At 34.7% G+C, this 13,198-nt stretch overlaps 1 protein-coding gene across 1 annotated transcript; it reads left to right on the plus strand.

Moving 5' to 3' along the window:
• The first annotated feature begins 3,722 nt into the window (after positions 1-3,722).
• Positions 3,723-5,947, plus strand: LOC145062838 (uncharacterized). Its single transcript, XM_079010428.1, has 4 exons — positions 3,723-4,410; positions 4,886-4,956; positions 5,058-5,418; positions 5,508-5,947. The coding sequence occupies exons 1-4, from the start codon at positions 4,294-4,296 to the stop codon at positions 5,718-5,720; spliced, it is 762 nt and encodes a 253-aa protein (XP_078866554.1). The 5' UTR covers positions 3,723-4,293; the 3' UTR covers positions 5,721-5,947.
• Positions 5,948-13,198: the final 7,251 nt, after the last annotated feature.

Consider the following 13,198-nt stretch of genomic DNA (forward strand, 5'->3'; position numbering starts at 1 on the left):
CAAATTCCTTAGTGGTGAGTTTTTCAGTTTTTCGGGATCCCCAATTGTTATGCCTTTGTTTCTTCTAAGTGTTGCTTCCGGATCGTCAAAAGGTGAGATCAGTGGTGTTCCTCATCCCCTCGTCATAAACGTTCTGTAAAAAGGAAAAAAACACGTAAAAAAGAACAAAAGAAAATTAAAAACGAAATTTTTTTGTTTAGCTATGGACTCGTCGAGTCTGTTCGAAGGGACTCGGCGAGTCGAGTCCAAAAACAAAAAAAAATTTAAACGAAATTTGCTAAAAACTACTAACTAAAATTTAATCCTAATGCTAAATTTAATAAAAGTAGTAACTTTGTGCAAGAAAAATCTCACACAAAGGATCGATAACAATAGTAATCAATTTAAAGTTGGAACCGTTCCTCGACAACGACGCCAAAAACTTGATGTGTGTTAAACGAACTAGTTTTAATCCTACTTATAAAATGTAAATTAATCACACAAAAGGCAGTGAACCTGTCTATTGATCGTATAGTTTTAGTAAGCAGGGTATCGAACTCAGGCAACGGTAATTTAAACTAATTACTAAAATTATCTAAAACTAACTCAAACAGTGGCTAGTTGTCTAATTTACTTTAATTTCCTAGGTTATTTATTCGGGTTAATTAAGACGTATAATGGTCAACTAAATTGGCCCTTTAGTTAACCTCTTGTTGATGGTCATCACACAAGCTCACACAGGAATTTACCTATTTTCCTATTAATTCTAGTTTCACATTCGCTAATCCTAGTCATATAATAAAGTGGTCACATAAATTATATGAGGTAACAATTAAGAGATGTTCATACAGTTTAATTCTCTTCATATTAACAGAAAAATAGTTATCATTCACACATAAGGTTCTTTAACAAGCTTAGATTAACAGAATCAACAATATAAAACTAATCCTACCATAAATCAAACCATAATATCAATATTGTCTCCCCAAACAGAAGTTAAAAGGTTTTAGCTCATGATTGAGGCAATTGAAATCACAAAAACGAAATCTATATGTCTATACATGATGGAAACAATAGATTGAATTGAAAGTAATGGAAATTGCCTCTAATCTCCTTCGGAATTGGATTTAGGGTTGGATCTTCGTTCTCTAGGTCTTCTCTGAGTTCTATTCGCAGCTTTTCTCTCCAAGGGTTCTCCAGAATTCCTTCCGTCGTTCTGAAAAGTCGTTTTTATAGATTCGACCCGACTCGCCAAGTCCATGACCGACTCGTCGAGTCTATCCTTAATTTCAATGCACGGTAAGTTAAGGAGTCCTTATCTTCTCGAATCTTCATATCGACTCGTCGAGTCGACGACATGACTCGCCGAGTCTCTTCCATTTTGTGGCCTTTTCTTCTTTTGATCATTCCAAAGCTTCCCAATGAGTACTCCTGTTTCTTTTTACTCCCAAGCATTCTTTTTGGACTGAAAACACAATTCACACACTTTTAAGTATCTTTTGTCCATAATATGCAAATAAATAGCTAATAAATGATAAGAATTAATATTAAATAAAGGGCTATATATACACCTATCAATACCTCTTTGATTCCTTCTTGATTTTGTCCTTTTGCCAACGTGTGGATTCCAGAGGGAATTGATTCGTGGCCAAGTAATTGACAATGTCCGCATACCATGAAGCTTTATTGGTAACGAACAAATGCTCGTTCGGAAATGTGTCACAGATTGGTATGGTGTCTTTGGGTGGTACGATTCGACTTAGATGATTCGCGACCAAATTCTCTTTTCCACTTTTATCCTTGATTTCTATATTGAACTCTTGTAGAAGCAGCATCCAACATATTAACCTCGACTTTGAATATTTCTTGATTAGTAAGTGCTTTATAGCTGCATGATCCGAATAGATATTCACTTTGGTCCTGAGGAGGTATTGTCGGACAATTGGGATCAAACCCTAGACCTAGTTTTTCCTCAAAATTTTGTTGTTATTGTTGTTGTTGTTGTTCTTTCCTCTCTCGTCCTTTCTCTCTCTCTCTCTCTCTCTCTCTTTATATATATATATATATATATATATATATATATATATATATATATATATATGCATATTCTCCTATTCAAAAATTATAACCTATCTCCAAGGTTATGGAATTTTTGAAATTTCCTTTTTAAGGGTTTCGTTATTTTGCTTATTGGAGTCTTGAGTCTAACTACATTAGAGGGATTCTCCGTTGGATCCTTCATCCTTTGCAATAGTTGGTAATCATAAGGTCTCAATTAAAAGATTAGGAGGTAAATATGTTTATCCTTCTTTAGCTAAATTAAAGTGGGTTGCTATAATTAGTAAATTCTAGATCGTAGGGTGCATGCACACATAGGAATTAATTTGTTTATTCTGTTACGTTACTATTGTATGTACATATGTATTAATAACCCAAAAAGGTGACAATTTCCTGGGTTTTGAAGAGTGAAAGGAGAGCCATGGGAAGATGAGGTGACGTTGAGGCAACACATGAAAAATGAAAGATGAAAGATAGGTACAACCTTAGGCCTTATATCTAAAACTGTTAAAAGTAAGGGTTAACTTATTGTACATGACCTAATATAACTTTCATGTCATAATAACCATTTATAAAATCTTTCTTAAAAATATAAAACCATATTTAGACACCATCCCCACCGTATGACACCACCTATAACCACCACCACTAATGTTTTTCATCATTATCATCCTCTGCTACCACCAATACCATTTTCAATTTAATTCCCAAAAAACAACATTTTTAAACCAGTCATCATGTTATTTATAGCAACTATCAATAACTAGCAAACACTTATATTAGAACATATGAAGCACATAATAACAAACGAAACACATCAATGACTAAGAAACATTTGATGCCTAATTACATTTACATTAAGGTAAATTACATAATTCATTCCTTGTGCAAGTGCCAAAACACACGTTTATAACATATTTCAACAATGTCAAACTTTAAAAAATTACTTACCACAAGCTAAAGAGAAACTAGTCGTATGTAGTCGAAAGAGATAATCTCTATAATGGGCGCAAAACCATCGTCCGTGATAAGGGTCGATACCAAATAATGTACTTTGTATCCGATATAGTGGGCATGATGTTTGCCATAGAGTAAGATTCTTTGAAATCGACATTTTCCCTAAAATCTCCACCCTATTGTCTCTTTCAAACTTCATTGTTATTTATGATAAGGTTTCCGACCTTGATGACGACAATGGGGTTTATGAAGGGGGTTAGGGTTTTCCGATGGGTAACAAAGTGAGTAAAATTCGAACGAGGAGGCGATGAATTGATGAAGAAAGAGGACGTGTTATTGATTTCACAGGGATGAAGGGGAAATGTTTGGTCACAAGAGAGTCTAAGGGTTAAATTTGTCATTTCAATAGCAAGGGTTTACATTTAACGAAACTTAACAACATAACGAACTAGTTAGCCATAATGACTTTTCTTGTAAGGTTTTTCAAATTTAGAAACCATCTTTATAAAAAAAATTATAAAAAGAAAATCCGATACATTTCGTAATTTTGTTAAAAGAAACTCTACTCTCATGATGTCAAGTCTCAACTTTAGATACGGAGTTCCGGGAAAACAGCCGGCCTTCACCAAGAAAAGCTACAAGAAGGGTAAAAACGTAATTTCGCGCACTGGATCACGATTCACCATCACAATCACAATCACAATCTAAATTAAAACCAGCCAGCAAGGAAACTCAGGCCTAAAAACAAGGTACGATCACCAACTGCAAAACACATACTTACACACTTCCTCTTTCATCCTGATCCTCTTTCTCTCTCTACAAATCTTTTCCTTTATTTATCTTGCTGTCCACCCACGAACCCATCATCAACAAAACATGGAGCCGAAGAGTCAACACGCACCCCTCATCAATGGCCCAACTTGGACCAAGATTTATGTCGAACAAGAAATACAAAAAACAAAAATCTTGAAAGATACAGAGAAAAAGAAGAAAAGAGAGATAGATAGATGAGATGTCTTCAAATTCCAACCAAACCCACCGATTTAATTATGATTTTTACAGATATACCCTTCTGCAACCCCCAAAATGTGGTCTTTTTGGGGCTTTCTATTTGGTCAGATATCCATATTCATATTCATCACAAACAACAACAGAGAAAACAGGGAAAGCAAGAAACTTCTCATCACCCATCACACCCTTTCGTCTTTCTTTATTTAAGTCTTTCTTCATCTTCCCCACACCCTTCTCTCTCTCGAGAGTCTCGTCTTTTTATTTCTTCTTCACGAAACTTGAGATCTGATGAGTAAGAAGATGAAAAGGGTTACTTTTGATTCGTCTTCTCATGCGTCGTATGAGGATGCTAGGGCAAGAATTAAGCATCAAACCCTTCTTCAAGATTTTATAGAGTTACAACAGGTGATAATCTTTATTTATCTTTTGTATTTGATCTAATGATCTCTTGTTTTTTGGGTTCTGGGTCGGATTTGTGTCGATGATCTTATTTAGGGTTCTTGTTATTTTGATCTTATGCGTTGATATAGTTTAGGGTTCTTAATATCCTTCGATTTTTTTTAAAAATCTTTTTTGAAATTTCGATTCATGCTTATTGTTTCCCACGATCTATAATATGTTTGATCTGTATGCCAATGATTTCTTGATGAATTTAACGTTTATGTTGTGGGTTTTGTTCAATCGATGATCTATTTTCTTACTTTTGTTCTTGATTGATTCTGTGAAAGAAAGAGAGGAGTTATCTGTTCATCAAATTTTGATAAATCGAAATCTTTTCTTTTTGAAAATTTCACCATTAGTTTCTCATTTGGTTATAGTCAAGTATATGTGTTCGCTGTTCTTTCTTTAATATTTTGACATATTTTATGTTATTTAACAGGAAACAGAAGCTCAAAGAAGCAATTTAATGGCTTTGAAACAAAAGAAACTAACCTTACAAGCCGAAGTTAGGTATAATAAGCTTACTAATTTTGTTTTATTAACCTGTTTTTTTACTTTTAAATACTTTTTCATTTGTTCATGATCTCAACTTTCTATATCTACAAATACAGGTTCTTGAGGCAAAGATACAAATTTCTAACAAATAACAAGTCATCATCGACTCCAAAAGAACAATTATTTTCAAAATCGCACTCAACCCGAGTCAAAAAAAGCAAAAAAGAGAAGGTTAATCATGAAAAGCAGTCACCTTTACACAACATCAAGAAAAAAGCTCCTGAATTCGACCTGAATCTTGGAAATTCTTTACATGTAAAAGAACAATCTGTTCAAAGAGCAATTTCAAACCAACGGGTCAGGATCAACGGGCCAAAGATTAACCCATTTCTTGATTCAAACCCGCAAAACAACCTTTTTGGATATCCAGAACCCACGGGTCAAAAAAAGCCCATAATCGACTTGAACCAGATTTCTGTAAGTTAATACAATTTTTCATTACAAACATTATTATTGTTTATTAGCTGTTTCACTTGTTCTAATTATATACTATTTTTTGAATATAGAGAGAAGAAGAGGAATTACAAGATCAATGTCAACCGTTTGATCATCATCACACAAATGTGCGGCTATCAATCTTTAGGAATGTTCCGGGTGGTTCTGGTTTGGATTTGGGTCCAGGTCCGGCTATGGGCCTGGGTTCGGGTTTGAGGGTTAAGCCTGTGAAGAGGAAGATATCTTGGCAAGATCCTGTGGCTTTAAGTGTATGGGGTGTATAAATAGAGGGTTTTATGGAAAGAAATGAGTTAGATTTTGGTTAAACGTTTTATGGTGGTTAATTTTTAGGGTTTTGAGTGGTTTTGTGGTTTAGAAGGAGGTTTTTTGTAGAGAAAGTTTCTTAGATTTGTGGGTTATGAGAATGGGAGAGAAAGATGAATTCTTTTGTTGGTTTGTTTGGGTGATTTAAAGGTTTTTAAGTGTTCTATCTATTCATTAAGTTTTTTAATTGTGGATTCGTGTACATAATATTTTTCTTTTGAGTTGTCGAAACTTGAAATGTACAAATGTGTGTTCTATATATTTCGAACAAAAGGCTCTTTTTATACCAAAGACCTAATGCCATTTGCTTTGATGGAACAAATTAACTAAAGGGGGGTTATTTATTTTAATGGAAATGATGGCAATAGATATGCAGTTGAATTTGTTAATCAGATGTCTCTTGAAAAGCCATATTGGGTTAAAACACAAACATAAATTGACTTTAAAACATATGAAACTCCCTTAAAATCTGGAATCAATGGAGATTTGTAACAACAAAAATACTCGACACAACAATGTGTTTTAAAATGTTGTATTATTGTACAACTATTTTTTAAATATAAAATGTTGTGTATATGTTGTGTTCGAATCACTTCCCATTATGTCCATTATGTTATGTAAGGAGAAATTGAAAAAATTAACAATTGATAAATCATTTCTTTCATTTTATCACTTACATCATAACAAACACCAAGAATATACAAACAAATAAATGGGTATTGCACTCATACAGAGTTACACATGATGTGTTTACACTGTTGAAACATTTATTTAACCAATTTGAGTGATTTGACAAATGGTAAACAATGAAATTTTAAAAAACACATTGAAATCTGAATATTTGATCAACTGGTCATGTTTGTCCAGTTGATTTGGGTTGAGCCATTGAGAAACAAATTATAATTTACAAAAATAACAACAAACATTTGGACAGAGGTAAGAAGTAAGAAGTAAAAAGTAAAAAGTCAGAACACATTTATGAGTGATGAATGAGCTACCGAAGACAAGATAAAATTACAATCTATAGACTTACAGAACACACGTGAAGATGTGAAGGAAAATATCACAAATTTCTAAATTCCAAACAACGTGGCTGATGTATATATTACAAAATCATTTTTTTATTAATCCCTAGAACTTATTTAATTCAAAAACTAAACCCTATATATATATATATATATATATATATATATATATATATATATATATATATATATATATATATATATATATATATATATATATATTAAACACAATTCACAAAAATCACACGACAAAATTGCAAGAATGGTTCCTATGGTATGTCAAACTAGCAATTTTGGTCAAAAAAGATTTGGGCTTGCAAGGATGGTCCAATATGGTTTTGTTGCGAGTTTGGTCCAATTTTATTTGAACTTTTTCGTATTGATGATTTTGCCCCTTATTATTTTATTTTTCATTTTTGTTTTATTACAACAATTAAAAAACTATTAAAAATAAAACAAAAATAAAATCTCTCTCTCTCTCTCTCTCTCTCTCTCTCTCCATTGGAACTGACATATGTGCCTAACTTCATCTACTTCGACCATCTAAATCACTACCATCCACCACTTCCTTCATTAATCACCACCTACAGCCACCATCACCACCTCCCGCCACCACCGGATGCCACCACTATAAAAGAATCATAAATCAAAAATCGTTTTTGTTTCTTGTTTCAAATTCCTACAAAAGAAAAGTTGATTCGATCTAAATCATCAAATATTTAGCATTCATAACCAAAATCTGATTCAAAACTCAAAAGCACCGATCTATCTATGAATGTTCATCAATTTTTAAGTACATAAAACATTCACAATCAAATGAAGGAACCAGGTATTATGGGGGTCTCCTTATTTGGGTAATCTGGTAGCAAAGAAGAATGATAAATTCAGACCCCACCTACAAATATATCTTCAAATAAATCGAGACCCATCTGTATACAGATTTAGACAACAATTTCATGGCCTCAAATCGATTCCAAGAGATGCAAGTACGTAAAATGGCCTCACCGTTTCCCCTTCTCCCTCTTCTTTTGAAACTTGCAAATCGATCAGAATAAAATTCAGGTAGTGACTTAAGACTATGTAACAAGCTAACTAGCATAAAGGTAGGAGGAGGTGCTTGGGCTGTAGATTACCGATGACAACAAAACCCTAGCTATTTAGATAACGACGACTTCAGATTAATTAGGGTTTTCTGTAGGTGACGACGACTTTGAGATGAGAGGTTGGTGATGGAAGAGACGACGGGGTTGAAGACGAGAACCCTAATCGGAGTTGGATCTGCAACGGTGGTCTATCCCCTTTTGGTCGTTCGTCGATAGATCGAGTTCTAGATCGTCTCCTTTGAAGACGGAAGCTAGGGCATAGAGGTGGAGAGTTTGATGCATCCGATCTGTGAAAGGGAGGTCCAACGAGAAGAGACGACGCTCCATATCTTCGAAAACCATGTTTAGGTCTTGTTACAAATTTTCTAAGCGGTCGAGAGAGAGAGAGAGAGAGAGAGAGAGAGAGAGAGAGAGAGAGAGAGAGAGAGAGAAAGTATTCTATTCTTGTTTTGTTTTTAATAGTTTTTTAATTGTTGTAATAAAACAAAAATGAAAAATAAAATAATAAGGGGCAAAATTATCAATACAAAAAAGTTCAAACCAAATTGGACCAAACTCGCAACAAAACCAAACTATTGGACCACCCATGCGAGTCCAAACTTGCTAGTTTTGACATACCACATGGACCACTCTTGCAATTTTGTCAAATCACAAACTAGAATGCTTCAATTAATCCCTAGAACTAGACATGGCATTGGATCAAAACATATCAAATTACCCCAATAAAATAAAAGCGAAGTAAAGCGACAAAGATAAATCACAAATACTACCTTAAAATCTCATTATGCTCACATTACCACATACACATCTTAGACTCGTGCATGTTGTTAGTTTGGGTGTTTGAACTCCTAAAAGGCATAACTATCAACCACAAAAGAGCTTCATGCAAATAGGCAATCATATGAGCAGATGGATTTGTCTTTGAATCTTGGTCTTTGAGAGTTTAAGTCCTCGAATAAAAAATCGGTGATTCATTATGATTGATTTCACCTCAAATTTTTGTTTGCCACATTGGTTTTTCCACACTACATGTATAACTTGCTAGTTTAGAGGGGTGGGTTAAGTTGCAAGAAAAAAAATTGAAAAGTGGGAAAAACAATTGAGTTTAGATTTCTCCCTCTTCTCCAATCCTTTGTAGTGAATTGAGTTTGAGCTCAATATGTTGAAGGGAGGGGACGGAGTATGGTGCACTTGTCGCACCTACTCCTTGTAGCCTACTATTCTGTTTAGCACCGAGCTTGCTGCTTCCAATGGTGATGGCATGTTTCCTTTTTTGGTTTATCACTTTATCGTTTTTCATTTTTTATCGAATACCATTTAACCCATAACTGATGCCCTACTTTTGAGTGTTGCCCCGACTCATGATTTATCGTCGCTCATAGCCCAAAGTTGACATTGGAGGTAAGATTCTTAGCTAAATGGAGTCTATGCACCCCCTTGGACTATTATGAATCCGTCATTGCTTATATATATATATATATATATATATATATATATATGTGTGTGTGTGTGTGTGTGTGTATCTTGTACTCATGATTCAAAGCCTATACAAAAAGGTTCGCTCAAATGATTCATGATTTTGTGTTTAAGAAGTAGTGAGCTTATTTATTTATTGGGAATGAATTATATTCTTGTGAAGGATATGAAATCTTTCAATTGTGCATATTCTAATGGAAGAGACAAATGATGTTTATTTACTGAATTGTTTGAATTTACTGATTTGTAAAAAATTTGTACGAAAATATTTGTTAATTTTTGAAGTCATGTTGTATTGTTTTATATCAAAGAACTATTGTAAATGCATTACTAGAAAAAACCTTTAGTGACAGTTATTATAAATGCACTTCTACAACTTCTCCCATCTTAGTTCTATCAACCTCTGATCAACCTTCATTCCATGATTTGAAATATATGATCTATTTAACAAATCATAAAAATATGTTGTCCCCTAAAATTACAAGATAAAAAAACAAAGATAAACATATTGCATAAATATAAAACAACAACAACAACAACAATAACAACAACAACACCAACAACAACTTTACCTTTATTTTAGGGTACCATAAGTATATGTAAAATTCTAACTTTTATTCATTTTACATTAATGTAACATTTAGTTTCAGGATGTTTCTTTATCCAGAAAGATGAACTTTGATTTGATCAAGAGAATGTTCTGGGTTTTAAATGATGAAGTTTTGGACCTAAAGGAATGAGGTTTTCGAGCTAAGAGAATAACGCTTCGGACTAAAAGGGTTAGTTTTTGGTTGGAAACAGTTTGGGCTTAAGCTGACTTGGGCCTTGTTGGAAAAGGCCCTTCACGACACGAAGGCTGTTCCATCTCAAGCCCATGTATTTAGGGTTTTATCCAATATTTAAAGGTGTTATCTCTGTGTTATTGGCCTCTTACAAGTCCTATCCCATCGGAGAGCCTCTTGAGTGTAAACCCTAGCCTTCATATTGCTCCTCATCCATTTATTTACAAGTTTTGATGTTTTTGGTGTGTAACGCCTGGTTCCTGGTAAGTATTTAACTTATAAGTATTCATTTTTTATATAGCAACTCGACGAGTTGGAGGTCCCAAACTCGTCGAGTAGAGATGTTTTGGACCACGCGTTTTGGTGACCAACTCGACGAGTTGGGAGGTCTCAACTCGAAGAGTTGGCTGGGTAAAATGAAACCCTAATCCCAGGGTTTTGCACCCTATTTAAACACCTTAACCCCAAGGTGTTGGCCTCATTTCCAGCCTCCACTGCCCTAACCCTAAATCTTGAAACCCTAAAGCTACTTTGAGTGATCGTGAGCCATTTTGGGTGTTTTTAGTGTGTGTTGAAGCCATTGAAAGAAGGAAAAGCTAGAAGACACAAAAAGGATCGTATAGATCCAGAATCCTTGCCTCATCCACGACACTTTTCTGGTATAAAGCTTGAGCCTTGCCTTGTAGTTGTTTAGATCTTCTTTTAGGGTTATTTTTTTTGGTTTTGTCCAAATATCATGGTCCTTGGGAGTTGGACATGATGAGTCGCTATCCGCATTTGTTTGCTGATGTATGATTCCGAGGACGGAATCATTCTCAGGGGGGAGAGTTGTAACGCCCGTGTTTCTGGGCTAAACATTAAAGACGAGGTAATAGTCTAGGTCAACTATTGTAACATTTTTTGAAGTAATAAGAATGAATTAGGTGAATTTATGTGCCTTATATTTAATTATGATGAATAATAAATTAAGGATAAAATAAATGTCGAAAGTGAAATGTTAGATAAATCCGATATCTATGAAGAAAGTTATAGTGGTCGAAAGAAGGATTTCGGAGATATAAAGAATACCAAAATCCGAGTTATAACAAAGAAGTTATGACATGTCGAAGTGTCGCGACAGAACCGGCACGATGCTATATGACGTAAAAAGTGAGTTTACGATAAAGTGCATTTTAGCCTTTGTGATCTAAATTAAAGTCGTAGTATTCGTTAAACTGAGAACTTTCATAAAAAGAACGTCCAAATCTGACTTCGTATGAGGAAGTTATGATTTTTCTAAGAATCGGTATAGCAGTGTGCAGCTCGAAATTCAAATTATAGATCGAACGATTTTTAGCCAACATAATTTAAACGAGAATTGAAGATCTTGTTTATAGTAGTTTAACGGTAAAAAGATAGACAAAAACGAACGTTGGATGAAGAAGTTATGAATTTTTAACGGACTTTTCCTGTCTCGGACTGTTAAAAATAAGTCAAAATTAGCCGACAGAGTCTAAACGAAAGTTGTAGAGCACGGTCTCACCTACGCGCGTATATAAAGAACGTCAAAAACGGAGTTCGTATGCGAAAGTTACAAATTTTTGAAGTTTGAAAAATAGGAGTACGCCCAGTGTACTCGTGTACACTGTTCGAGATTAGCCACGTCGCATACTCCCTTGCATGCGACACGTATCTCGCACGCTTGACACTTCCGGAGCCACGTATCTCGGTACACCCAAAGTACTCGGTCTACGCCTAGCGTAGAGCCTCGCAAGGCAGTACGCCCCGCGTACATGAAGATTACACCCAATGTAATCAGGAGCTTCGGTCTCCTATAACTAGGATGTGAGGCTGCCCGCGTACATGAAGAAAGCCCGGAGCCCCGAAGTCTCCGAGAAAAAGAGTTTTTCGAGTCGAAACTCTGCCCGCGCAGAGCCCGATTTTTGAGAAAACATTATGGTTTCATCGAAAAAGATTGTTTTAAGGGATGAAGTGCTGTCCAATCACCGTCTTATAAGGTGAGTGTATAGTCACTTTCATCTTACACATCGATATGAAGTATTTTATATAAAATACATGCTATGTGTATATATGTTGTTTGTTTATTTGAAATGGATGTTGAATGAATGTTTTATACAGGTTTTGAACTGTATATGTATTCTTATCTACAAATATGTTGGGTATAACATGGGTAGATGAAATAGTTGATATTTGATGAAACAAAAATGACGAGAGGTCTCGATGTTGACGATGTTCCAGTCACCTAGCGGAATATAGATGACGACCATAGACTTTTCTAGACAGTCTAGTGGAACGTTAACAGGCTCGTAAACTGTAGATGTTTTTTTGAAAGTACGGATTAGACTTAGTCAATTGTCCTTAGTCCAAGAGTATGGATATGACATAGTTATTTGTTATTAATCCGGGAGTATGGATTAAGACATGATTATTTGTTATTAATCCAGGAGTATGGATTAAGACATAGTTATTTGTTATTAATCCGGAGAATGGATTAAGACATGGTTATTTGTTATTAATCCGGAAGTATGGATTAAGACATAGTTATTTGTTATTAATCCGAAGTATGGATTAGGACATACTTAATTGTCCCTAGTCCGAGAGTATGGAATGGGCACATTTATTGATCTGGGAGTATGGATCAGACATACTCGATCCGGGAGTATGGATTAGGTAAAGAGGTAAATTTTAGATCCAGGAGTATGGATTAGGTAAAGAGGTAAATTTTAGATCCGGGAGTATGGATTAGGTAAAGAGGTAAATTTTAGATCCGGGAGTATGGATTAGATAAAGAGGTAATTTTTTGATCCGGGAGTATGGATTAGATAAAGAGGTAAATTTTAGATGCGGGAGTATGGATTAGGTAAAGAGGTAAATTTTAGACCTGGGAGTATGGATTCGGGAAAGAGGTTGATTTTAGATTTGAAAGTATAGATCGTGTTGTTGTGAGGATCGATAAGGTGGGGGTAATAAAGAGGATAATGGGGATGGGAAATTGGGTTGATTGTTTGATGTTTAAACATAATAAATTTATTTATTATGGGTTGAAAACCCT

Source organism: Lactuca serriola, chromosome 7 (assembly GCF_051521515.1).
Source record: "Lactuca serriola cultivar US96UC23 chromosome 7, Lser_US96UC23_V15, whole genome shotgun sequence".
Lineage (NCBI taxonomy): Eukaryota > Viridiplantae > Streptophyta > Magnoliopsida > Asterales > Asteraceae > Lactuca > Lactuca serriola.